This window comes from Diadema setosum, chromosome 4 (assembly GCF_964275005.1).
Source record: "Diadema setosum chromosome 4, eeDiaSeto1, whole genome shotgun sequence".
Classification (NCBI taxonomy): domain Eukaryota; kingdom Metazoa; phylum Echinodermata; class Echinoidea; order Diadematoida; family Diadematidae; genus Diadema; species Diadema setosum.
Window position 1 is genome coordinate 10,976,826 of NC_092688.1, and position 27,817 is coordinate 11,004,642.

General features: G+C 41.0%; 2 protein-coding genes across 4 annotated transcripts in view; one reads left to right on the forward strand and one right to left on the reverse strand.

Annotated features, from left to right (window-relative positions):
- LOC140227553 (uncharacterized) overlaps positions 1 to 19,735 on the forward strand; it is a 67,953-nt gene extending 48,218 nt beyond the window's left edge. For all 3 annotated transcript variants that reach the window (XM_072307963.1, XM_072307964.1, XM_072307962.1), the window contains exons 3-18: positions 2,128 to 2,524; positions 3,140 to 3,213; positions 6,332 to 6,440; positions 7,544 to 7,635; positions 9,117 to 9,219; positions 10,156 to 10,250; positions 10,647 to 10,809; positions 11,865 to 12,016; positions 12,901 to 12,964; positions 13,448 to 13,617; positions 13,973 to 14,024; positions 14,476 to 14,588; positions 15,051 to 15,162; positions 15,742 to 15,892; positions 16,344 to 16,495; positions 17,199 to 19,735. In XM_072307963.1, the coding sequence (XP_072164064.1) occupies positions 2,128 to 2,524; positions 3,140 to 3,213; positions 6,332 to 6,440; positions 7,544 to 7,635; positions 9,117 to 9,219; positions 10,156 to 10,250; positions 10,647 to 10,809; positions 11,865 to 12,016; positions 12,901 to 12,964; positions 13,448 to 13,617; positions 13,973 to 14,024; positions 14,476 to 14,588; positions 15,051 to 15,162; positions 15,742 to 15,892; positions 16,344 to 16,495; positions 17,199 to 17,328 (2,129 nt within the window). In that variant the 3' untranslated portion in view covers positions 17,329 to 19,735. The remainder of the gene's footprint in view (positions 1 to 2,127; positions 2,525 to 3,139; positions 3,214 to 6,331; positions 6,441 to 7,543; positions 7,636 to 9,116; positions 9,220 to 10,155; positions 10,251 to 10,646; positions 10,810 to 11,864; positions 12,017 to 12,900; positions 12,965 to 13,447; positions 13,618 to 13,972; positions 14,025 to 14,475; positions 14,589 to 15,050; positions 15,163 to 15,741; positions 15,893 to 16,343; positions 16,496 to 17,198) is intronic.
- A 1,489-nt stretch (positions 19,736 to 21,224) lies between these two features.
- LOC140227604 (DC-STAMP domain-containing protein 2-like) lies at positions 21,225 to 27,523 on the reverse strand. Its single transcript, XM_072308020.1, has 7 exons — positions 27,481 to 27,523; positions 26,359 to 26,811; positions 24,828 to 25,136; positions 24,315 to 24,478; positions 23,226 to 23,396; positions 22,679 to 22,823; positions 21,225 to 22,498 (listed from the first exon to the last, which is right to left on the reverse strand). Exons 1-7 carry the CDS (start codon positions 27,521 to 27,523, stop codon positions 21,225 to 21,227), a joined length of 2,559 nt encoding a protein of 852 aa, XP_072164121.1.
- Positions 27,524 to 27,817: the final 294 nt, after the last annotated feature.

The following is a 27,817-nucleotide window of genomic DNA, read 5'->3' on the forward strand; positions in this document are numbered from 1 at the left end:
TGTGGTGCTTTGCTTCCTTCAGTCCGTGATTTGTATTGTATTATTGATAACCTGCCGACCAAGTCGGTAGAGAAATAACTGGACATCATTTCACGCTAAACTGCACTGATGGCTCGTCTGTTGTCATAGCCCACGAGAATCCGATCGATTTATCATGTGATTGCAAATTCTATCGTTTTTCAAAAGTCTTGTGAGGATTACTGGCTAAATGCAGATTCCGTAGGTGCATTTTGAATTGACCCCAGGGTAAAGGATAGAATTTAGAAATTGATAAGGTTATGCCGGGCTTTTCATTCCCCTGGACTGCTATGCTACACAGCGCGTAAAGGATTTCTACCGTGCATGATTGCCTACATCTGTTATAATAAATAACTTATATATATATATGCTGTGCAAAGTGTTTTCTGTCGAAGAATCAAATGCTATTCCCAATGCAAGGCGAGAGAATAAACTAAGTTGCTGAATGAATTTTCATAATCTCCATGATGGGGAATTTATAAGAGTTCCTGTTTTTACCCCCACAAAAAAAAGAAAATAATATTGTACATGAATGGAAATAACAGTTCCAGCCATGTACGTTGCTTTAATATTGATTATCTAGTAAAGTGAGAAAATTGAAGATGGGGTCTGTGTAAGGATGAAAGTTGTTTATGCGGATGGTGTACAGACGGAACTTTCTTCCAAAGGCGCTGCATCATGGCACCATTTTGCTGTTTACTATTTTCTTGTCGTTTACCCCTTTTTACGTTGCCCCTTGTGGGAATTGTGTCTCACGCAGCAAACATAACACTGTTGATTCAATGCTAACGATTGCATTTTGAGGTAACGGTTGAATCACGAGCTTCTAAAAATAGGTAAACTTGGCCGTGTGCAGGCTGTTTCCAACTCTTTTTTTATTTTCTTTCTTGGGCACCGATCCAGGAGAAACCTCATGGCGGGGAACATTTTTCCTTGTTTTCATTGTTGTCTGTAATGTACCTAGCATGGTTTCTACTACACACATCAGATGGTGTAAAACTTGGGTGACTCAAACCGAGGCTACAATCATATACTCCAATATATTCCCAATGAAATTTGTATTCTTAAATGTATAAAGCGTGAAGATTTTGTTTCTCTGGACAATGGCGGTAAATACTGCGTGTCTCATTATTACAGGAGACGTTGACTTGAAGCGCGAGAGATGTGTTAATTTACATGCAGGTATAAGGGCACAGGCGCATGTTTGAGGGTCCCGACGATATTTCTGACATAAATGTCAAGGCAATGTCTCAGAATATTGTATCAGATTGTATGTATTGAGACAAACTGCAACAACTTCGAGAGCATTGTGTGTACGACAGCAAAGGGAGTATACAACTCCTCTTTGATACGGTGTCACGATGACAACCTGGGGGGGGGGGAGAGACAGGGGTTCAATTGAAATGTAATATTAGCAAGATGAAAATTACCACAATGCACTCCCGTTATAACAAACAAAATGCTATAACGAAATTGCAGCAGCTACAATGAAGTAAAGATTCAGGCAGCAGCATTATGCGCTCTATGTTTTTTATCGTTTATTTGTTCGGGTATAACGAAATTTGGATATAAAACTGCCGGTCCCGAGGACATCGTTCTCACGGAAGTCCACTCTATACTTGGTTTGCTTGTGATAAATGAACAGGCAGAGAGAGAAAGAGGAATGTAACATTTTAATTGGAAACTGATGAATTCAATAATATGATGCTATCATCAGACAACATACAAGCATTGCAATAATAATCAAAGAGAAAGAAAGAGTGAGCGAGATTAATGATAACTCCAAGGCAATTAAAAGTACAGGTGAATATTGGTGGCGAAACATTGGCTAGACCCCATTCAGATCGTTTCGGCGTCAAATCATCAAGATTTTCAAAGCGTGTCAGGATAACCTTTTCCACATGGCGGGGCAAGGTCTTGTCTCCGGCGCCACGTATCTGGTCAGTTAAACTCTTGAGCTGATTAGAGTATAATGAACAAAAACGAAAATGAGGGTCATGAGGGTCAGAGATTTTCAAATGACATTGCCAATGTTTCCATGCAGCAATTCACGGTAAAAATCACACACAACATTGTAACTCTGTTTCTTTTCTCCTTTGTTCCGTACAGCGATCAGTCAAATAGAAGAGGACACGGCTGAAGACGCTGGAAGTCCGAAGAAAGGGAAGAAAGAGAAGGTGAAAAAACAGAAAAGTAAGAAAAAGAAGAAGGAGAACGAGGAGGAGGACGACGACAGCGAAGGGAAAAAAGAGAAAAAACGAAAGAAGAGCAAAAAGAAAGGCAAAAAGGACGAAGAGGAAAACGAATTGGAGACCAACGAAGACGTAGAGAAGGAGGAGAAAAAAGGAAAGAAGAGCAAAAAGAAAGACAAGAAGAAAGAAAAGAAGAACAAAGAGGAAAACAGAGAGGAAGACGGTGACGAAGAAAAAGAGAACAAAAAGGGAAAGAAGAGCAAAAAGAAGGACAAGAAGAAAGATAAGAAGGACAAGGACAAAGGAAAGAAAGGGTAAGACTGATTTGTATTTCTTGGGATCTTGTAATCCTTAATCTTGCTGTCGCCGTGTTGCCAGAGAGATTTTACGGTCTTACCTTGGATTTTAATCATGTCAATGAATTAGATTTGTTGAGTAAAGTTACCTAAGGAAATGGGATGTACTAGTGTTTTTTGTTCGTTTGTTTGTTTGTAAACGTTTCCACACAACAAGGCTGGTTTGATTGCAAACTATTTAGTGTCCGTTGTGGGCACCCACTCACGCTTTGATGAACCAGCGGTGCAGGACCTACGCGCGCGTGCGCACATACACACAAACACACACACGCACTCACAATACGCACATACAGGGTTGAGACGGGGGCGTCTCAATAGATTTTAATGCAAGGCCCCTAGCTCTCCATCGTCACTTTGCAGTTTGGCGGTGCTGCTAAGTGGGACACTTATCACCCATCGGTGGCTGAGATCTTGGTTGAATACAACTTTATCGGTATAACTGCTGTGAACCAACTAACTTAATATTTGGAGAAAGTGAAGATGATGTGATAACTGTTTTTGCACTTCATCTGTAAACCAAGCCGGGGATTTATACCACACATCTTTCGCTGCATCTTTTTCCATTAACTGTAGGAAGAAAGACACCGAAGTGGAACCCAGAGAGAATTTTGAGGCGTCTATCATATCTAATGGAGCAAACTGTCTAGGTAAGTGCATAGATTCAAATGATTTTTTAATTAAACATTTCCATTTCTTGTTCTTTTTTTCCTTATTTTTTTAGTCAGTCTGTCATTAGGTTATCATCGCAATGTTGCACGAGCGTTTTGCTTGAATCTTTGATTCCTCCGCCACCTTCTTGTTAACCCCGAGGAAGATCTATTTCGAGAGGCTCCCCTTGTATATTTTTTTTTCCTAGGCATGTGATATTGTGCTCTACGAAAATAGGATCAGGAAGTTATAGACTCCATTGATATACATTAACAAACATTGCCACTTTTAAGGTACCTGCGCTTTCTATCAGTGATGATACCTCATGGCAGCTGTGTCCTTTTCATTCATATGGATGGAGGCCTAACTCGGTCCGGCCTGCTATACATAGCGATAGCCTGCTATTTCAACGTCTCCTTGTGTTTGCTACATTTTGCACGACATCTATGATTTTAAAGGGAAAATTAACAGTGATAGTAATGCGTGTTTCATTTAGATTTGATTACCTTTGGTGTTAATGAGACATTTTAAGGATGGTTTTGCTAAGCAACACGGTGAAGAACAATCGCGGCTGTTTATTAAATCATATTATTATTATTATTATTATTATTATTATTATTATTATTATTATTATTATTATTATTATTATTATCATTAGTATCATTATTGCTATTATTATTATTATTATTATTATTATTATTATTATTATCATCATCATTATCATTATCAGTATTATTGTCTAATTATGCACTTTGTAAAACGAATTGGGATGTCAACGTGTTTTAGCCATAAAAAATTTTGGTACCAGGCTCTTGTTCTAAAGTTTGCATATAAGTTGTTACCCATTCATCGTCATGGTGACTTTTAGTAATTATCGACGTTTTAAAGTGCGAGAAATAGTCACGAGGGGGTTTCCTGCCCACTCAGAATATTTAACTCTCTTGCGGTAGCGGTCTTTGGGGGTTTCATGGTTGCGGGGAGGAGGGGGGGGGGAGGGAGGAGGGGGTTGTCGGATGCGCGACTCCAAAAATAAGAATGGTCTTCGGGAGAGATTGAAACTACTTTTGACAGGCCACGAATTAAGGAGGAAATGTGGAAGTACCTGTACATGCAGTACAGTGGAAGTAGAGTTCAGGGCCATTTGACTCGTCACCCCTTTAACTGCTCAGAGGGGTGAGAAAGACAAAGTGTTGTATTAAAGTGTCAAAAAGAGAGATGAGACGGAGAGAAAAAATTAATAGAGAGATAGTCATTATGGAAGTAGTAATTGGAGAAAAGAGCCCTATATAATGATTCATGACAAGAGTGGGGTGGCGGCTCGACGGGGGACGGGTTTTCTTTGAGGAACTCCTTGATTGCTTAGGGCACAGGGTGACAGTGGTATAGCACTCCCTACTAAAAGATTAAGATAAATATACAACCCCAGTGAAGGAACAGTACGTAAAGTCACTTGAGCGAATTTTAATCAATTAATAATATGAGTTCAGTCTTACAATTCGATCAATGTGTGTTTCTCCATGGCTCACCAAGTATACAAGCCGATGGTGAATGCATATTAAAAGATGGAAAGGCCGTGAGAATATTTACGACGCTGCCAACGTATGAGAAGTTCGAATTTTAAAATCCTCACAATTACCGCGACCAATTAATGAAACAGAATGGCATAAAAATCAATATGGTCCTCCCCGTTGACGTTAGTTATCATGAAGCCGTCAAAGTTATTCCCCTTTGTATGTCTGACTTCGACAGGAATTGTCTCCATTTTTTAATGATGTTGCATTAATTCATATCATCCCTTACAAAACTTACCACCGGCACTATACAGAAATAATGTCACATCACTCAAATCCGTCATACCCGCTGCATGGAGGTTGTACAATGGTTACTTATGTACAGAGTAAAAAGAAAAAAGAATCCGTGTTTAATCTAATTCGAGTCATCGGGGCACTGTGATATAACGGATATAAGACTCCTATACCTTTCAAACGGAAGTCCCGAGTTCGAATCCCGCAAAATGTGTATTCATCCTTACAAGAACGAGATGTTTTTACTCACGATGTCTCCTCTCGGCTCAGGTATAGAAATGGGTAACTGACAATGGCGGGGTAGTGATAATGGTAGGGCCCTCCGGTAGACAATGGTAGAACAGTGGCAACACTAAAGAGGCTGCTTCCGCTGAATTAGACCAGTATACATATACAAATGTATTTTCAAATCATTAGTTCTTACATAAAATTTGTTCGTGAATTTTGTCCTGTTGTAAAAAGAAATAGTCCACGATCAACGTCAGATAATGGATTAAAATCTTTGCTACTTCAGATTTTCCACACATAGATACAGCAATATTGGAGAAAAAAAAATAAGAAGAAGAGAGAAAAAAAAAAACCCACCTAAACGCAATTAGGACACGAGACCTTGGCATTAGATATTCGCTTCTTTTGAGTCATGGCTTCGGTAGTGAGGTGGACCTCGGTAAGGGGTGCCTTGAAAGAATGAGTTAATAATGCCACATCAGTCTGTATGCTTGTTGTTGTTCAACATGATTTATAAGGAATTCATATTACACTGAGGTTTTGCTGTTGTTGTTGGTGGTGGTGGTGTTCTTCTTTGCTACTGAATAAGGCAGTGTTAGTTTTTGTTTGGTTTATGCAGCGGAATCATATTTTAAAGACTATTAGTAAAAACAAATCAGAGATATGAATGTGTATGAGGATTAGAAAAATGAATTCACATGTGAGCGAAGTTACGAAAGTTTTCCATCCTTTGAACCTATCGTTAAAGTATGCGCTACAATAGAGAGAGGGAGATTTAGATAGATAGATAGATAGATAGATAGATAGATAGATAGATAGATAGATAGAGGGAAATGGAGAAAGGAAGCCTGCTTTAAGTTGCGGATGGATGCCGCTGACTCAAAACAGATCTGTAAACACGCATGAAAACAAATAAACAAACTATAAGAATACACCCCCAAAAAAGAGGTGATCTCAAAATAGTTGCACCGTTGAACGCTTCATCGACACGTTTATGATGATGTGCTGACGGATCGTATAACGGATCGCATATGCTGATTGGCGCTTCGTTTTATTATTTTTGTTTTTCTTTTAAATCACACAGACGTGACAAATTTCAAAGGTGACCCGTCCAATCTAGAGGAAGTCGTGACTGTGTCAGTAACTGTCGAGCCAAGCAAGGAAGACGCGATGAGGGGGAAAGAAAATACAAGGTGAGCTTAAAAAAATAGTTGTCGCCTACAGTGAGGTCAATAATTTTCGTCTCTCAGTGTGTCGTTGTGTATACTGTCAACTTCGCCTAGCTTGATTGGACTATTAGGGCAAGATTGTGGTCGTTATGAAATTACAGGGGCTTTTTTTTTTTGTTGTTGTTGTTGTTCCAGCTGTTGGCGAACTTGTTGATTCATCACATTGACATAAAGTTAAAGGAACTTTCAGGAATTCTGCTTATCTGAAAATCTTAAATATCAGGTTTGATAAGCTTATTTCTTATCAGGATCAATCCTCTGGTTTGCTATGATAGATATGATAAGCAGTTATGGAGGTGGATTTTAATGACACACTCACACACTGCTGAACAGGGACCACATAGTGATAGGCCGTGGGCCAATAATGTTCTTAGAGCGCTTGCGACTGCAGAGCGTTGGGGTGGCAGCGTTGCACGGTGCCATAATTTTTTTCATCTTCACGTCGTGGAAACCGAAACTAAGATTTTATCAAGTTTGGATGTACATAATCCGATATAATAAATCTGATGAACGCTGTAGATAAGGCCATTACGCATCAACACTGTAGGTACACGAGTCGTTTTCAAAAAAAGGCTATGTCGATCCATCATGAGAAATTACTGAAGAGTGTGGCTAGAACCTTCTCAAGAGCATATCTCCGCGAGTGTGGTTAGAACCTTCTCAAGCATATCTGCGGAGAGTTGTGATTTTTCTTTTCAGCTCTTTAACATCGAAAGGTCAACTCATTCTTGATCAGAGTGAGATGACATTTGTTCTTCTTTTTTTTTAACCATTAAGTTTGAAAAGTCATGAAGCACCCTTGAGTCACGAGAACCACCTTCAACTTGAGACATTTCTAACCAGAGAGGTGCGGTAGCGACTCGCGGCATTCGGGGTCGTCTGGTAACGCATTCTCAGCATAAGTCATGACCACAGACGGCCAGTACAGGAGGGGGAAAGGGGGGCAAAACAGGTACCGCATGTTGACATCATGGATTCATCGATGAGATATAGGGCGATTGACATGCACTCATGTTTAATATTGTTCTTTTTTTTTTCTTTTCTCATGGTCTTCTTTATGACTGTAGGCCAGTCACAGTCTTCGAGGGGCCCAGACCAGCCTCGCCCTCCGGACCAGGCGTCAGCGCACTGATGGAGAAATTCGGTGGACGGGCAGCAGGTGAGGTCATGGCCAAGCACTATTCCATTTATGTAAAACATACCAATAACAACACCTTTGATAGCTGAAATAAGCAAACAATAACAATAACAACAACAACAACAACAACAACAACAACAACGACAACAACAACCAACAGCAACGACAACAACAAGAAACGAGTAAGGTCATTGAAAATTGTGCATCGCGTGCACTGGATATAATAATCATTGTCTGTTCGTGGGATTCACTCACTGAATAGGGCTGAGCTTCCGGTAGCAATCAAGAGCACCTTTCCTCTGGCATTCAGTATGCAATAAAAGTGGAGCAGGAGTGATTGCTGTGTTAAAAGCACGAACGAATTCACATGTGTGTATGCACGGTGAGAGACGCGTGTGGGTCGTGTGTACTTTTGCCTCATGGTTAGGGTATATAAAGAAGCACGCAATTTTGCGCGCCATCATACAGGAATTGCATCAAGTAAATAGTAGACACCCAAACATAGACAAACCAAGCAGGACAAACACAGAGATGAATAAAATACATTGAAAGACCAAGGAAACAAGTAGAAGGCACACAAAAATAAGTGATAGTTACCAAAGAGGCACGTGCGACAAAGTTATGTAAATATCATGATAAAGCATATTGATGGTCAATACGTTTCATCTCACCCACCATTTCCCGACATTTTCTTTTTAATCGTGATTTTTCGATCAAAACAAGCTAATGTCAACAAAGTGTCTTTTGGGGAAAAGTACGTAGCTTGGTCGACATGCAGAAGTAACAGTTTGTTTTAGGGAAAAGAGAGAGAATGAGAGAAAAAAAAAACACCCAATGCTGATTTTGCTGTCGTTGTCTACTTAGTATGTCCTTCGCTAATTGTCAAATCAACGCCTCTTATTATGACACGCGACCGCAGAATTATAGGGGAGAAAAAGGGCAAACGTGAGTCAAGGGCGAACCGACAGATCTCAAAACCACGATTACCAGAGTCCCGTTTACTGTTCCCTCCCCCAACAACCAACAAAAATGAGTTGACTGCGCATATTTTTTTTTCTTTTCTTTTCACAGGCTCTGAAAATGATATTTACTCTTGTGCTCTCTATATGCCACTGAAGTAGCACCCACAAATGTTCACAACAAAGTAACCCCTTATATAATGTTGCCAGTTGATGTTGGTAAAACAGTCTCCCGTATTAGTAATGACTAACATAACAAGGAAACCTTGTCAGTGGACCAAATGGCTGCCAGATGGTATGATCTTTTATGATACAAGTATTTGTTTGGATTCGCTTCAATTTTCGCTTTATAGCAGTGACCACTCTTAGCTTCGCTCCTATGATTTATGCTATCGTAACTCGCTCACTATTTTGCCGATTCCTGTGGGCTAAATATTCTGCCTGGATATTGCAGTAAAATTTAGAGAAGATGCATTATTCTCATTGGGAAGACTGCTGCATAGTTTTATGGGAATTCATGTTCTTCCTATCTGAACCACGCAGGCGGCTCTCGGCCCATCTCGTATCCCGCCCCCAAGGTGGCCGGCAGCTCTTCACCAGGACAGCCCCACCAGGCGGTGACCAGGAAGCCTTTCGGCTACAACAGGTAGGAGTTACGGGCAACCACTTCATCCATAGGGAAGTTGTACTTTAAACCTTCCCTCTCTTTTCTCTTCCTCCTCCTCCGCCTCCTCCTCCTCCTTCTTTTTCATTCACTGCTTAGGAAGAGAGAAGTGATGTTTTAAGACTAATCAATTGACCGGACCTGTGTCAACGCCATTCTTGACTCCTATCTTGAACGATGACAAATTTGCGAGTAGTCGATGAGTCAGCATGAAATAACGACAATAATCATATTTCAAAATGAATATTAATTGTCGAGCAAAGTTTCCGTCATGGTTTGCACGGGAGATCGCAGCTGTTTGTGATTAATATTTCGTCATTTCGGGCAAGCCTCGTAAAGAAAAAAATTAAATCATCAGTTCTCATGTCGGACACGTACAAAACGTGGCAATTTATACGTTTCGATGTAAGTCTATCGTGCAATCATTCAATAGTGGATTGGATTTGAGTCGTCAAAGAAATCATATAACTTCACGAAAAAACGAACGGTCTTCACATTGATGTCAAGGTTTTTACTCTTGCAAATGAGCCTACTGTGGCATATCTATCCCCTCCAAAGCCTGTGTTAATTCCCATCCAAAGTCACTCCCTTGCATGTCTAGCGAAGAACGAAAGTGCAAATCTCGGCTAAATGTGTTGTTGGCAGAAGTTGGCAGCATTTACATGTATTTTCCAACACGTTTGTTTTGAAACGCGAGGCCGACGTCCTGTTTGCGGTACGGCCTTTCCGAGGGTCGGTTTTTGTTTGCGTGGTATCACAACATCCACTTTAACCTCGCTAACGGATAAATGTTGAGCACTCTGCCAAGTACAAAATCGTTTTTGTGTGCGCTTCATTCTGCTCTAATTTGTTTTGGTCGTTTATACTGTCTGAACTCTTCTTTCGATTTTTGCTCTCTCCTGTGGTGATTTTGATTAGAATTGAGGAAACTCCCAAGAGAAGAACGGGAGGGCCGGAGTCTCCCACGGGGAATGTAAGCGCGCTCAAGGAGCTGTTTGGCGGGAATAAAGCAGGTGAGTCATGGCGAATTAGTCTCGTAAAGCCCAGGGATGACATAGGCCTTTGCGGTGGCAATTTGTGAGCAAATGGTGGTCTCACAATGCCCTTGATATGTTGTGTCCTCCCAAATCATTATCTTATAGTTGACAGTTTCATTCTTTTCAATTATCTCTCAAATGAAGTAATTAAGAGTTTTCTTTTCACCACTACGAGTATGTACAGCATCATTCTCATTATTGTATTATCTTTATGATATCCGGGAGAAAAATGTTCGGTATCCGCACACTTTTGTTAATGTTCATGTGTACTGATGGAAATAATGTCATATGTTCTATGGCAACCAATTGTTCCCAGTCCCTCCCTTTCTGTGTGTCCAGTTTTTGAGTCATAATGTTTATTGGTTTTGACAGGAGTGTCTACGCCCACCACAAGACAGACAAACGCACCTCTCACCAAGGCAACACCCGGTGTCAGAGGATCGCCCACCACCTCAGCCACGCCCACCACCACTTCAACAACCACGCCTACCAGGTATGGGGCTGGAAACAGATGGAGCAGCAAGAACAATTACAGGTTAGTAGACATCAGAATCACACATCGCAATTTGTCCATACGAAGATTCATTATGACAGTAAGGAAAGAACTGCATCAGAACGTTTTACTAAGAAAAAAGACCCCCTCCCCCCCTCCAAAAAAAAAAAAAAAAGAGAAAAAAGTTGGTTCTTTCTGACTCCCACAGTGTTGCCATGCTTACCGATGATAACCGAGTACTAGTACTGGAAGCACGAAATATCGTACAAAATTGAGGATCTGTAGGCAATTTAATCCTACGGTGACAACCTTACCATCTTCTGTCTTTATTCAAACAGCTTGAGCCAATTTTCGCTCTCTCGAATTTTGACCCTACTCCCCGCACAAAAATAGATGGGCAATTCCACTTCAGTAATTGGTACCAGTGGAAAGGAGATGGAGTAGTCAAAAAAATATATGGGCCAAGTTAGATTGGGGATGATGGTTATCTTTATACACCCTCTCCTGACAGGTTAGGAAAGCAGACGTGAAATTAGCCCGCTTCTCGCGCCCAAATTAACTGCGGAGAGAGAGGGAAAGAGACAGGGGAACAGAGAGAGAGGGAGGGAGTGAGGAAGAGAAAAGGAAAGAAAGTGAGAGACTGACAGTATTAAAACGTAATGCCTCGTGAGAATTTCCCTGGCAACCCGGATGTTGTCTGAACGTGCGGTTTTGGGCCTGAAACACGCAGCCAATTTCTAGGGCTACTTGCTTCCCAAGAATAGAGTAACAACACCAACAACAACAACAAAACCAACCACGATTGGAGCCCGATTTGGACTTTTACCCTGCCCGTCCGAAGGTAATTTCAACACATCCGAAAGTAAAGTCAGATGACAAAAGTGCATGACCACGCTTTAATCCGCGCTTTTAAATTTCAAAACCCCGAAATAAACAACAACAAAAACAACACCTCACACCAAAATTACTGGATATCTCGCAATTTACTTCTCCTGTACACGACCATCCCTTCACAGCCATCTTACCCTAATTAACCGCTATATTAGCGCCCGAATCACTTAATCTCAAACTGTAATCCATCACTACCTCTTAACCAGGAATCTGGATGAGTCGAAATCATCTGATTCAGAGAGTGATGCCAGCAGAACGTCGACGCCGACACCAAACAGGACATCGACCGTCACGACGACGACCACCACGACAACGGGTGTGAGCGCCCTAAGGAGTAGATTCAAAGACAATGCCGAAGGTAGGTTCTCCGAGTTCGGTGATAATTCTGGTTTATCGAAAATCGGTTACTTATGCAAATTTTGTCGTGAACACCCAATAGATCTCGTTGGAGGTACAATATTCAGTATGGTCTTTATGTACTGTATCAGCTTGTTTATCACAAACATTTGATTCGTTTATCATGTCGTGTTGTATCACCTCAAATCCTGCAACAGGGTCATTCGCAGTACATTGTTGGGGAAGGAGCATTCGTTTGCTTTTTATGTATTTTTTTAATTTCGTTTTGAATGAAATTACGTTCAAGCAAATATGACTGCCAGGCTTTGCGAGCTTAAAAAAATAAATGCAAACAAGCATCGTGAATTGGTAACACAATAACGCATAGAAGGGAGGGGTACGCCACGCCCGTTTCCATGGAAATTCACAACTCATAATATGCGCAGAAGATGAAAAACAGCGGTATCATTATTGATTACGCATAAAAGTGCGAAAAGGGAAACGTCCAATGCAGGCCTCGCTCGTAAACCTTGAGTAATGGCATCAAAGTTCATCAGACGAGAGAAGCCACGTGCAGGTACGCCGGTTAATTAGAAAGGTAACAGCTTGAAGATCTCGCAGGGGAAAAAAAAAAAGGTTGGCTAACAACCGCTTCGACGGGACTAAGCCCCGTTAATTGATTGCCATGGAGACGAGGCTTACTCCCTTACCTATCGCTGCAGCGCAGTTGGCAGCGACACCCCAATCTTCTCCGCCATTCTCCCCGCCAGAGCCCCGCCTCTGTCGTCACCCATTTCTGTCTATTAAACATTGCTGCCGTTGTCGTTGCCGTTTTACCTCTAGACTGATTAAAGCTGAATGTTCTCTTATTTCTTGTCTTTCTTCTTTTTTTTTGCCCAATTCTAGTCAAGACGGGACAGGAGAGTACTAATCCAGAGAAGAGGAGGAAGCTCGAGGAAGAGAGAAAGAGGTAGATATTTGTTAGCAATCGAAAGTCAACACGGTAACGTGATAACACTTTTCGGAGCTGGGAATGGGAGGTGGGGGAGTCTTATGAACATTCAATGACGTAGACAGATACAATGATTACAAATGCAAAAAAAAAGAAAAGAAAAGGAGAGAGAATCATGGACGCTGGGAACAGACACATGAGACACCAGAAGATGTGGAAAGAGCATACTAGAGTGAGGGAGATTAACCTGTGCGATTGGAGGACGGGTTTCTTGATAATAGAAAATTGTGAACTGAAATGATAAGTTTGATTCCATGGAAGGTCGCATGTGAGGAAACTTTTCCTCTTCTAATGTTCTGTAAATGCTAGATGATATGTCAAGAATTTATTTCACAATGCGCACGCAGTCCATACACGTGCAGCTCTTGTTATTTCTATTTCCCTCATAAATTATTCCGTCTTTGTTTTTGTTTGGATTTTGTTTTTGTTTGGCGGTCGCAGGTCAGAAGCTGCGGTGCAAAAAGAAAATGAGAAGAACCGTTCTCCGAAGAAGCAATGGTCGCCGAAGAAAGAGGCCAAGGTCAACGACCGAGATGTTTCGTCCGCCAAAGACACATCACCAAGGAAACGGAAGAATGTCATGCTGAATAAGATCGGTGGAGTGGCAAAAGGTAATAACTTCGCATCCTTCGGATTTCTTTTAGTGCAATAGTAATACCAATTCTCTTACTCTGAAAATGTTTTTAGGACATACAGTATTAGTTGGCCGATGTTTGGTCTTGAGTTCTATTTTATGTAAATTACAGCCCTCGAATCTTTTGTTGAAGAGCAAAGATGTGACAATATGTCATGACATTAGTCATTATATGTATTTATAGATAATTGTTGGTATGGATACACTGTATTTTCAAGTCATATACTGTTTCTCAATGAACCCTTCGAGTAGATTACAAGAGAAGTCTTATTTCTGATTGACAATTTCAAATTCGTTCTTATTACTCAAGTTTTTCTTTCTCCTTCCAACAGCAAAAACGAAACAGGAGCCGAAGGAAGCGAAAGAGACTGTCACTATGAGAACGTGAGTATAAACACCTTTATCCCAAATAGTTCGTTCATTTTATTCATTGAGTTTGTCTGTTTTATAGGCAGCAATGGTATTCAGAATATTATGTCACACAATAACGCTTTTTTGGAGAACCAATGACAGACTATTTGAGAGAAGTTTAGTCATAATGACTTCATAATCTTGTGCAAGAGATAAGAATTTTATCACTCACGGCTTAACAGTTTTGTGTTAATTTTTTCCTCTGATTGGTCCCATGCATTCAATTTAATGTTGGCGGTGACACATGAACAAAAGAATCATTGTGTGACGCCGCTGATGAAGTGACAAAGAATAAAATGAAGGAGGAGAAAAAGAAGAAGAAGAAGAAGAAGAAGGAAAGAAAGAAAGAAAGGAGGAGGAGGAAAAAGACAGAAACGAAAATTGATTAAATTCTAATTGCTATCATTATTGTATATTCTCTCAGGCCAATCGGGAGTACGAACGACGAAGAGGCCAAAGAGTGGGCGAGAGCTCTCATCACGAAACGGACCAGCGCGCTGATCAGCGGCGTCAACAACTTACCAAAGACGACATCGAGTACGTACCCTATACTGTGTCAAATTGTGCTTCTCTTATGAGTATTACGTTGTCCCACCGTGTCAGTTTTGTTCAATTTTTTAAGCAGCATGCATTTATTGAGTTTTATGATATATTTCATGTGATTGGACGTGAAATGTCTGCTGAAAACTTCTCACATATGTGCCAAACAAGCTTAATCGTTAAGGATCATCGGTTGTTTCACCGAAGTTTTAGTCATTTTATTTAAGCTTCTCTGGGGTACAGCAATGTTGTGGGAAGAATAACGAGCATCAAATTAACACACGGCTGTAGTCAGGAATTTAGTTATTCATGCAATAGTTTGCTGATTTAGATGCACTACTTATTGATGATGAGAAATTAGTTTGTATTAGCTTGGTTTTTTTTTATAGACTTGCATCGGGGCGTTTGTGACATATCATTTTTCATGTGTTTTCATAACTTTTTTCCTTCTTCTTACAGCACCGTCGAGGGTTCAGTTCGAGGAGACCGTACCAAAGAGGACGAGACGAGAAGAGAAGCCCAAAGAGAGACCAAAGACAGAATACAGCTTCCAGAACGTCCAGACACCAAGGTAACCATGGCAACAGGAAAGAGATGATGGAAATGATGATGATTGATGCTGATCGATTACTTCTTGCCAAGCAAAATGATGGAAAGAGCTATCCTATCAAAAGTTAGGGCACAGTTGCAGTGTGTATACAAGCTGGAGACTCGACATGGAAAGTAGGGAAGATAAGACACGTTTAGAAAGTCATCGTATTTTACCTGGTTACATTTGTGTGGAGTTGTTTTGATTTTAGTACCGGTCTGGTCATACTTAAGCTGTCTGAATCTGCTTGATTGGAAATGATCCTACCTGAAATTTCTAGGATATTGGTTTTTATCAGACCTCCATCCCCAAATGAGAAAAAGAAGAAAAAATGTCACTTTCATAATCAATATATATGCCAAGCACTTTGATACAATTGTTTCCTAAATATTTTGATTGATCAGGTTTTAAATTATGTCCTGTGACCGTGAGAGGATGCACACTCCAAAGATTGGGGGAATGACGCATTGATAGTGGTCATAGGGATAATGATTGTATGGGCGTGGCAGCGACGTGTACCCCTGTCTCACATCTTCTCCCCTACTCTACCGTATTTTGCAGGCCGAAGTCGATCGCTGATACCAAGGAGATCTTCTCATCCCCCATGTCTGGTAATACGTCACCAGCTCAGAGCGCGAAGATCATCAAAAACCCGACGACGAAGACGCAGAAACTGCTGCAGTGGTGCCAAATACACACACAGGGATACGATGTAAGTTCCGGCACCACACAGACACGCTCAGTCACAAACATATCATTTTGCAGAGAGCGACCAAGAAATCGATTCCTCCGTGGATCGGATTTGATGTTCTGTCTGAAATAAGTTCTTTCTGTGAAACAATGATGGGTGACTCGACAAATCTGACATGCTTTTTTTAATATTTTTTTTTGATAGTATTGGAAAGTTCGTTTCAATCTTGTCACCATCAACTATCCCGCCCTTAAGAATCATTGTGCAAGTCAATGCTGTCGCTTGTATAATGATTGAAACTATTAATATGCAGGTATTGATAAGGTTTTAATCAAACTTGAATTCCTTTTAAAATGGTATGCCGTGCACTATTTCATAAGGGTTTTCTTGGTATCTCGCAATTCTCATCTCCACCAATACTGTACCATCCCTTTAATCCCCATCTTTTATGTGTCTGCGTGCTTTGCCTCAGGGTGTGAGCGTGTCAAACTTCCACACGTCCTGGGCTGACGGTCTCGCCTTCTGCGCGCTCGTCCACAAGTTCAAGCCCACCGCCTTCAACTTTAACTCGCTGAACGGCAGCAACCGACGGCACAATTTCGACCTGGCCTTCCAGGCAGCAGAGTAAGTCAACCTCAGGAATTGTGTTTAAAGCTAACGTGCCTTATGGCTCGGAACATGATTCCGTTACTCGTTCTCTAGACGTTGCGGGCCTTTCAGAATGTATTAGGTAACTTGGTCAATCTGGTCGACGGGTTTTGCGACCTATTTCGTCAACTCTCGGCTTCTTCAACTCTCGGACTAGCCTCGGAGGGGAAGCCGTTCTCAAGAATAAATTAGTAATGATTTGAGCGAGCCGCAAATCGACTCTTGGAAAAAGAGGGCTGTGTATTGAAATAACCTTGACATACGCTGGACTATTTTTAAGGTACACAATGATTATTTTTAGGAGGAGATATCAAAGGGAAGTTATATACACTGTATATAAGGAAAAAAGGGCATGATAATTTTAAGTGTTGTCCTCCCTTTTCAGCGTAAATGTTATGTTGGATGCACATAGCCGTCCTCATGTCGACTTGGTTGAAAGTGATACATGTAACAACTTGCAATCTGTGCGAGAGTCCCTCCATGACCAGTTTCGCTTCAAACAATTCAATAAACTATAGACGGGTTCATGTCTTGCAGAGGCAATTAAACAATCGGCCTTTTTTCAAACTTACCATTTCATAAAATTGATGTCCATATTATAATTCAAGCTTAACAATTAAATTTACGTTTCTTTCCTTTTTGTCTTTCCCCCTTTGTGTCCTTTTTTTTTCCTGTGCAGAGAGCACTTCAGTGTACCCCAGTTACTAGAAACGGATGACATGATCGAAATGGGCGACAAACCCGACTGGAAGTGCGTATTCACATATGTTACTGCCCTCTACGCTGGACTGAACAAGCACGCAAACTGAAGGGCCAATAGTGTCACGGACGATGCCTTTTATCAAGGAAAGCGCTGTGCTTGCCGACGAATGAAGAAACTGCCTTTGTTGGAGTTCAGTGTCGCGAAGTGATTGCGCATGATCAGTGACCTTCGTCAGTTTTGGGAACACCTCCGTCTCCTCGCCGGCACCACCTCACCCTGTACTAAAAAGTGGTGCTGGCTATGTATATAAAGACAGTGGAAGTGTCGCCGTTGCGTTCAATGACTTCGGTGCAACGTTGTTGGACTGAAAGAAGCGAAACAACACACCAGCAGAACTGATCATTCTTTTTTTTTTTTGTATGTGTAACCTGTAATTTTATGACGTAATCATTCTTTTTGTTATTTTGCTTCACAAACTTTTATGTGCAGATATGATTTCCTTATTTTTTAATACAATTTTATTTGCAGATAGAATTTCATTTTTTTTTTCTTGCCAGACTGCGATCACACGTGTGCCACATTTTTGTTAACCATCCCGTGAAGCTGCGAGACGGTGTATTAATTACTCGGATAAAGAAAGTAATCGTATCCGTTAGTGGGCAAAGAAATGAAGAAAAGAAAAAGAAAAGGTGAAGGGAACCATATCTTGGCATATTGGTCATGTCTTGTTGATAGGGTCATACGATTCCCCCACTTGACCCTAAATTATCAACGTTGGTTAGACTATACAAGAAAGGAATGGGTTGTGTGGAATCGTGGGCCCATGTAATGGGCTCGTTGCTTATACTCGCACTGTCCTCAATTCTCATCATGTACTGCTGATTTGGAGCCTACAAATCAACACCTATCTCTTTAATACCATTTCTTCAGGCTTTGGAAAAAAAAAGATAATTGTAAGAATCTTGGTGTCTTCTGTATTTATCTTTTTTTTTGACATCCAGACTAACCAAATTTGCTCGTATCTTGTGGTTAACCGAGAACGCCACTTCAACAAAGGATCACTAATGATTAAAAAACGTAGTAACGCGTGTAAGTGATATGATAAGCTACATAATTTCTTTTGCCGTTTAAGTACTTTTTTCAAACGGCTCCTCATGGTGCAATTTTTGATTTGTTTTTAATGAAGAGAAGTAGGGATTTTACATTTTTATATTCTATTTGTCATTTGCGACATAAATTGTATATTTGAGTATATATAGTGGAAAAAGACATTCCGTGTATATTTTCATGATTGTTCTGTGGAATTGTGTGTTGATGTCTTCATTTTTAATGGCATTTAGAAAGATTTCCACCCGAAACTTGGCGAACGCCCTCGCTCATAACTCGGAAATACGAGTCCAGTATGCCAGCATTATCAAATCAAAAAGTAATTACAATATCTGTGTAGCTGCAGTGGTGTCGGTATGTAGTGACAAAATCAGATTATACTGTTAATTTTTGGGAAAATGATGTCTTCCTTGACTGTATGGCTACTTCTCATAGACATGTTAAAAATAATTCATGCTATTCAAGCATCTGATGTGTAGACGAACGATTGAGAGAACCCTCCATATACATGAAGAGTTTATTCCGCTTCAACAAGAGCAGTTGACAGTTTCAGTGGCCTGTCAAGAGATGCGTCCTTCATGGAGTAGATTGTCTTTTCGTATGAATATAAACAAATACATGTATACAAACAAACAAAAGCCAAAATTATGATAATAATGAGATAATGATCATGAAAAAGTCTGAGGAAGAGTCATATTTTTGTTGTGGTTTTAGACAGTTGTTTTTACTGAATTCATACGAACTCGCAGAGAAAATGAAATCCTTAACTCAGTCGCAGATATTCATTCATCTTTATAGGGCCTATATCCAGGCTATCTATTGAAATATCACATGGTGCTAATATTTTCATGATTCAGAAACACACGGCAATAAATTCTAATGTCTTCCACAGACAAAAGTGTATACGTCATTTTTTTTTTCCGCCAAATATGTATTTTTTGTATTGGTTTGCCTTTGTTGCCCTTGCTAGAAGTTTGTATTTTCTTTCTTCTACTCAGACATTATAAATGAAGTTTTCTTGACCATTTTTTGACGATCTTCGATCACGTGTTTGAGCAAGTCATAATACCGTCTACTTTATACATGTATCGTACTGTTGATTAAGCATAGCTTGAGTTTAGTCTGCTGGAAAATTGATGTAAAACTGCTGGTCAGTGGTACTCGCATGATTGTGTTGTCATTATTATGTTGTGATTTGAATAGTTATGTTATTATCATGCAATATTGTTTACGTCAATCACGCATGCGTGCTCTGCTGTCGCAATATCATGAACCCAGATAAGTAGGAAACAATGCAATAGTATGTGAAATGAGTACGACGTCTGCATTGCCGTTGAATTTGCTGAAAGAGAATAATTGTCCTTGAAGAAAAAAGCTGTTATATTAAAAATCAAATCATAATTGTATATTGGATGTTCTTGTGCAGTTCTTCAACAGTGGAATACATATCTGTGAAGGTTCGTGTGAAATGGGACTGCAAACGATTGTCTCTTTGTAAATGAATGCATTGATATCTATTGTGACATGTCAGAACGTGGTGCAAATGCGACAAAAAAAAAATGTCCTCTAGGGCCCTATAACAGATTTGATTTTCAGACTATATGCCAATTCTAAATTCACTTTTACCCCGATGTTGTGATTATAAAATGTGGCGTACACCACACCACACCGCATCACACCACACCGCACCACACCGCACCGCACCACACCACACCGCACCACACCACACCGCACCACACCACACCACACCCCACCACGTCATGCCACACCACACCACACCACACCACACCACGCAACACAGAATTCACCAATATGTCGCTCGCGTCTTCAAGAGAATTACCTTAATTCATTTATTTATTTCATTTCCAGACTAATTGTTCATAGAAAACCATTTACAGACGTTGGACCAATAAAGGACCCCAACGGAAAGACTCTTTACCCCGGCCATCCCCAAGACCCTGTCGCGCTATCGCATATAAAGCTTAAGCCCGTCGCACAATAATTATACGACTCACGACCTTACGACTGACAGACTTTGAATCTGAAATAAATCACAATAGCCTCATAATAAACACGCTTGTTCATTTCAGATCCAAAGTCTGTCAGTCGTATAGTCATGTGTCGTAGTGTACGGCGGGCTTACTACCAAAATCTTCAATACGTGACAACGTAGGCTTACTGAGAGAAAGAAAAAAAATTGCCGGGAATTGAAGCGAATTTGAGTCTACTTACAATGTAGATGTCAAATTTCGAGGGAAAATGTCTTGAGTGTTACCGTGCTTTTACGCCAATTGATTTCAACTTCAAAATCCCTCACTGTCTGACTGATTAATGAGTCATATCATGATGCCTTACACTGTTAGACAATTGATGATTTGACGATTAACATGTTGCACCTGTACAATTTCCAACACAAAATTATACTCTGTATGAAAGCGACACATTTGATTAGACATCTTTATAATTATACATGCTCATTGAATTATACGACGAGAGTAAGAAAAGTAAAAAATAAAAAAAAGGAAAAGAAAGTCTTTCCTATTGGAAACATAAGCTTGTCAGGTTTACTATCTTATCTTACTCAAGACTTAATCAGCGGCTCAAAGCCGATTAGTCAGCTCTTTTATGCAAAGCCATGAATATAATGTGCAGTATTTACATGCTTCTCTTTAATTCGGTTCGTAACATTTGGTCCCAAAATCTTGGTGACTTGTGTTAAAACTACGCTTAAACCTGCCAGACATTGTGGATACCTAAAACGCCTAGAAGAATGATACGCTTTCGGTAAATATCCTTTCACAGAATAGTAATTTCTGGAGATCTTTCAGTAAACTCTTAAAAAAACAAAGCATATCGGTGCGACTGTTGACGTATTCATAGCTCTACGAGTTGTGTTTAATAATTAAGCTTCATTTTGCCCATGTCAATTGTGTCGTCGCATACGGAGCACATGCCGTTGAGGGCGCGCGCGCACTCTTCGCAGTACATTCCCTCGCAGTCTTGGTCGGAGCAGAAGACCATCAGCCCGTCATCACGGCTAAGGCATCCCAGACACTGCCTCTGCTGCTTGACCCCACACATGGTGAATAGCCCCTTGCAACATGGACACTTCCTCATCAGGTAGGCCGAGATACTGATGCGATTGCTGGCGTCCTGTTCCTTCTTGTTATTCCGAATTTTGTCATGTAGCCTGCTCGCAAGGGTTTGGCGCTTCTGCAAGGTGCGGTCATACAGGTAGGTGATTCTCTCTTCCTCTCTCTCCGGGTAGTAGTAGGCGGCAATGTATCGGAGCAGCCGATGGGCATAGGCCTGAGAGAGTACCATGAGGATTGTACAGAGGTACAAGATGCCGATAGTTAGGGCGAGCCAACTGTTGGGTTCCACGGGCTCAGGAAGGCAAATGGTCGTATCGAGTGATGCGTTGAAGGCGATCATTGCCTGGAAGCCCTCGTTGATGAACAGACGGATGAAGTCGGCCAGGACACCATTTCCTTCGATTTCGACATCAGAGCCGAGTTCGCCAGATGTTTCGATCTGAACGTCGCCGTTCTCCCGGATCGTCGTCAACAGCCAGTACAGACCAAAGTCAACGAACAATACCAAGCCAGCAATGATGAAGTGGAAAATGACAGTGGATAGGCCGAACTTAAAGTAGCCCTTCTCAGACTGGCATAGACGCAGTGACGTCACATCAATCAACCGAGTGCGTTCGTTCTTTTTAAGAGGGAGGATGCTTGGCACTCCGCGCTCTTTTCGACTGGCGTCGAGCTTCTTAAACTGCGAGGTGATATACTGATTATCGAACGAATCCTTGGTACGATAGCTGGAATGGTAAATGTAAGACTGGATGCACAGCCAGACGAAAGACAGTGCCAGGATCTTGTCAGAATAGAGCAGGACCAGTTCCACATAACTATAGGCGTGGTCCAATTTTTCCTGTATGGCTTCCTGAATACGTTCAGCTGTAGTGCTGCTGTTGAGGCGTCTTTCGAAGTAGCGGGAAAAGTCAACGTCCGCGTCGAAGGTATCGACGACGGTCTGTAGGGCAGTGCGTACATCACTGAGAGCGTCACTGACGGTTTCGTCAATGGTGGCTGGAGCGTCACAAATTCTGCCTACATCAAGAAGGCTGCATGAACCACTTAGCCTGAAGGGAGTGCAGATTCCATCTGAATGACAGAAAGATAAGAATTGCCTTCAGAAATGCAAACTTGCCATATTTTCTTTTTTTTGGGGGGGGGTGCAAGATATGCTCAAGAACGAATTTTGGTAACGCAGATATTTTGAAATGAAGGGGAGACGACATTAATGTCTTCAATTTCATTCAATGGCTATCGTAAGGCTATTACCTGCTCTCTGTAAAAGGACGGATCGGTCCAGGGCTTGCTGGCACCTACTGTAGACTCCGTCCAATTCTCTCACGCATGAGTCACGTGCTGACCCGATGACGTCATTGCAGGCTTCGCCCGCTCGTAGTAGCTCTCGTCTGGCAGTCTAATGTTAAAAGAGAAAACGCAGGAATCTGTGACGTTCATGTCAAGTCTTTTCTGGCACTTCTCCAATGCACATTGTTGTAGCGAAGATTTTTGTGGATAAAACATCATGCAGTCTGTAAACAAAGTTTACTGAACACTGTTACTTGGACAGCAGTGTGTGCAAATCGTACTCATGCAATATTCTCCATTTCATAAGCGGAAAAAACACACGCCCTTATTCAACCGAAATCTGAACTCAAATTTCACATGTATTCCTGACTTATAATGCTCAACAAATTTTCTTTATTATTACCAGCATTCATTCGAACAAAATAGCGGGATGACGATCGCGATCCATATCTCGAAATTTTTTGTAAGTGTTCACACGGTTCGAAAGGTGCGAAGGTTTTGGATAACTTACATCTATCCCCCTGCTGACTGCGCGTAGTCCGTTTTCCAGGGGTTCAAAGGTCATGCGCACTTGCTCCAAAGCGTCCTGTGTGTCGCTTATACTCTCCTGGATGGCTCTAACGTACGAGTCGAGGATGCGTTGAGCAACTTCCTGGATCTCATGTGATTGGTTGTACACCAGCTGATGAGGAAGGAAACGGGTTGTTTAGAAAAAAAAAAAATCATGCTTCTGATGCCAAACATCAGTTAGATTTTTACACCAGCCCCATGATGGCCTTTCATGATTGTAAAGTGGAAGTACCCTCAGTGTTCCGGTCAAATTATTTTGATAAAAGAGTACAACACACTGATATAGTGGTACTCTGCATGCGGAATTAAGCACTAAGACAAATCAATCAAGCCTTCAATGACACTTAAAGAAAGAAATTCAAGGTATAGTTCGTTCAGAACCTATTGACTTTAAAAAATGTGGTAAATTCAATGTACTTGTCCTTTTCTTTCCATTTGAGGATGCTGCAGCAGTTCATTATCATAAACAGAACGGTATGAGTAAAAAACAACAACAACAACAAAACAGGCACACATCCATAAACACGCATGTATCACATCAATGCCAACTTGTGCATGAAATGTTCTATTACCGTGTCCCGCAGTTAAGTCTATAATGAATTCATGGACTTGTTATAGTTGATGATTTAGACAAAGTTCATTGTCAAAGTGAGATTACCGATCACATGGAGCCCTGCAAATGCAAATAGACCTACTACTGTACAAGGACGTATTTTAAAGCAATAATAACATCTCACATTGGAGGCATATTATTTGTTCTCGAAATATATCACAAATGGGGACACGAATAGACATACAGTCATGATGATGTAACTTTACATTTTCATGAGAAGTCATTCCAATTTCTAAACTATAGCCATAACACGAGTGAAAAAATAAATAATAACTCCCGATCACTGCGCATTTCCCATCGCGCATCTATCACTTGGACAATGCCACTATGCAGATTAGATTTGGGGCAATTATAAGTCATATAATTATCATTATTAAACAGGCATTCATTCAGAGTGAAACAGCGCCACCACCTAACCTCTGCACTACAGCTCATAGAGTCGGACACTTCATTGGCATTGATGAAGATGTTGTGAACAGGACCTCGGAGCAGAAGGGCCACGATGAAGGCAAGAAATGCAGCCCGTCCTCTCGAGGTACACCCAGTTGGTATCATAAGCACAGCCACGCACCGAAAACGAACTGTCAGAAGTTTATTGCAATAAAAAAAAAAGGAACGAGGAGGGAATAGGGGGTCATATCGAGCATACAAAATAATTTCACATAAAGGATAAATCAGAAAATCTATACCCCCAAAACATAGAAAACTATAAATGTAGCACAAAAGACGGAAATTTTGATACAATTTGTATTGATATGAAAATGGCGGATTAACTTGAATTTACGAAATTAATTCTGTTTTGATCATCATCTTCATGTTAAAATGACATGAAATTGGCTTAGGTGTAAAGCATGTTAAGCAAACATGTTAAGAGCAGTGAGGACCAACCATAGTCCTAACTGAAACGATGGAAGGTAATAACTTAAGCACCTGTGAATGCGAGGCACAAGCTCATGAAGACGGTACTAATGGCTGTGATGGCGAGAGTGACATACAGGCCGTAAGCCAGACCGTAATACAGACCAATGAACAGAAGCACTCCTAGGATACCGCCCACCAGAGACCCGACCACGCCCTTCAGTTTCTTATGGGTACCACGATCACTAAGGAGGATGTCGTTAAGGATTTCGTTGCTGGCGACGAGGCTCTTGGACACCGACGCGAGGCTGCCGAAGGGGCTTTTCTTGTCGCGACGTGGGTGCCGTCGGGTCGGCGAGTTCGCCGTAGAGGGGGGCACATCTAATTCCGAAAAGGAGGGGGGCTTAAGGAACTGGGGGCGGGTGGGTAGATAGAGAACTGTCAGCAAATCTAAATGGCATCCAGTATACATGCACGATTGTGTGGAAGAATTTGAAATTACAGAATTTGAATGCAAAAACAGTATAAGGTCATCATTTTGTTATTTAAAGAGAATTCTAATTAGAAGTCTTTTAACGTTACATAATAAGAAATGTTTTGAATATATTATCAACATTGTCACATTCATGTTTTAATTATTTTCCTTCTTTTCTTCAACAGCTTTAATTTCAAATATGTCGCCTTGATAAAACTGGGCATATCGGTTTTTGCAGTTGAGCTCTTCACACAAAAACAATTACCCTACAGTCATCTGTTATGCCTGTATCTCTTCCAGTATCTTATTCTCTGTTGTTCTATGTGACTGATATGACAGGCACAAACATACTCTTTTCCATACCCACATGATATCTTTATAATCCAGAACTAATCAGATCAGAGCACACTCGTCACAAGTTGTTTTTACTTCTAGAAATGTGCCCCTAACATTTGCAAATTGATGGCATGTAACTCATACTTATATACGTTTATAATTGTTGGAAATTTATGTCATTGAACCTGGAGCTGAACCTGAGATTGCCCAAAAACGAGGAGAGTAAGTGCAAGAAACACACACACACACACACACACATACATATATATGCAAATAAACAAACAACACCAACTACGAAACAAAACAACAACAATAAACGACGGCAAACAAAGACAGCTAAAGACAAAGCTAATGAACAATAATTTGTAATTTACCATTTAAGTGAAATGACTCAATATTCACCCTTTAAGGTGATATGAAAGTTTTAGAAGAGTAAATATACTTTGATGAATGTTTTTCTCGTGATCTAGTCAAATTTGATTTTCATAGTTTTCTTTTTTTTGGCAGAATATACAAAGTAATGACTGACATTAAACATGCATTCTAATTATACTCAGGAAGCAAAGGAAAACTATATTTCATTACAGCATGATTGTGAAATCGTTCATTGCTTTAATATCATTTTTCCTTTCTTTGCTCATGATACCTCTCTCATTTCAGGTCAAAGAAAGAATGAAGAACAATGACAAGGAGAAGCAAAACGAGGTGTTTGGATGTCCTGCCTTACCTTACTCATTGATTGTAGTTGTTCGTGATTATGGCTTTTGCTTTCTCTTTCTACTTCCGGGGTACCTGGAGTTAACATGTGGCTGCCTTCTGACCTGCTTAGTGTACCGTTTCCGCCGAGTTGGTGGTTATCGCTCCTGAATTGAGCTTTAGGCGGTTTGAGGGCACGCGTGATGGTCGGGCTGTCGTTAACGTTGTAAATCGAAGAGTTTGGGGTGTCTGGATCGGAGCCCTTCATGGAAGAAGCATCCCCATCTGAAATCTTCAATTTCGGCCCGTAGGATTTCCCGGACACTGGTGGATGTGGAGGGGTGGGCGAATTCTTGGCGAAAGGGGGCTTGGAGGATGCTGGGGGCTTTAGGGGAATCCTCTTGGGCGGTTGGGGTGTGTACAAGCGGTGTCCGGGATGCAGCGGTAACCCGCCATTGAGGGGAAAATTAGAGTAAATTTGGTGACGATTTTGGGCTTCATCGTCATTACTTCCTGCGTGGAGTTGGGAGAGACTGGCTGACAGCTTTCCTGCAAAGACAGAAAAACAAAAACAAAAGCAAAAGCAGGGAGACATGGTTAGTGGGAGAACTCAATGGAAAGTGAAAGGTTTAAAGAAGAGACCATAAAAGGGAATGATTATGAGGATGTAAACAGGAGGAAAGCCTGTTCATAAATCAGCTAACAGTACGATTATTATACATGTACCAGCTACTGCACATCACTGTGACTATGGTGACAAGTTTATTATACTTATACTTATACCATTAACTGTTCACCTGTACCTCGGTAAGAAAATTCTTTGTCATGCTTTACTGATCAGTGATCCAGGTGATCTAACTTTGTGGAAACCTTTAGCGAAAGCAGACAAACTTCTCCCTTCCTTTTTCCTTTCTTCTATCCTATCTCTGTGCAAGTAATCCGTCCCTCCTATTTTTCCTATATGTTATGTATTATGTACGAGGGCTGCATGCAAATCAAGCAAATCACGTGGTTACGGAATATCGACATTCAAATGACATTGATGATCGCGTCCTGTCATTGTTATATACCACAAAGCGCCCTCTCTTGTTGGGTAATCATTTCAGATTAATCTTATCTCTGATCAGCTTACAACAACGATTATACAACACCTCAGAATGATGTCGAATTGTGATTGGCCAAGAACATGTCACATGACATTCAATAGAAAATACCTACCAAACTCATTGAGAGTGACAGCCATACAATAGGCCCCTGGCATGGGCCTATTGCACGGCTCGAAGGTACTATAGCACGGCTTCGCCGGGGGCTACTAATGCATGGCCGCTCACAGAGTTCTGTGGCTCACAGCAGCAAAGCGCCAGCAAACTACATTGTACCATGGAGCTACCTTTTTGGTAGCTCCATGATTGTACGTACGTGCTGGCCGGTGTCACAGTCAATCCGTTCCGGGTTCCGGAGGAACCGATATACTGGCTGAATCCAGTCGATTAGTTCCGCGGAACGAATATACCGCACAATAGGCAGTACGCAGAAACGTTCCGCAACCGCCGAT

Bases quoted from the DNA above. Each gene is read 5' to 3' on its own strand.
- LOC140227604 (XM_072308020.1), bottom strand. From the start codon at position 27,523: ATGCCAGGGGCCTATTGTATGGCTGTCACTCTCAATGAGTTTG. The intron at 24,479-24,827 runs GTGCTTAAGTTA...AACTTCTGACAG, and splicing joins CTTGTGCCTCGCATTCACAG to TTCGTTTTCGGTGCGTGGCT. The intron at 23,397-24,314 runs GTTAGGTGGTGG...CTTCCTCATCAG, and splicing joins CTATGAGCTGTAGTGCAGAG to CTGGTGTACAACCAATCACA.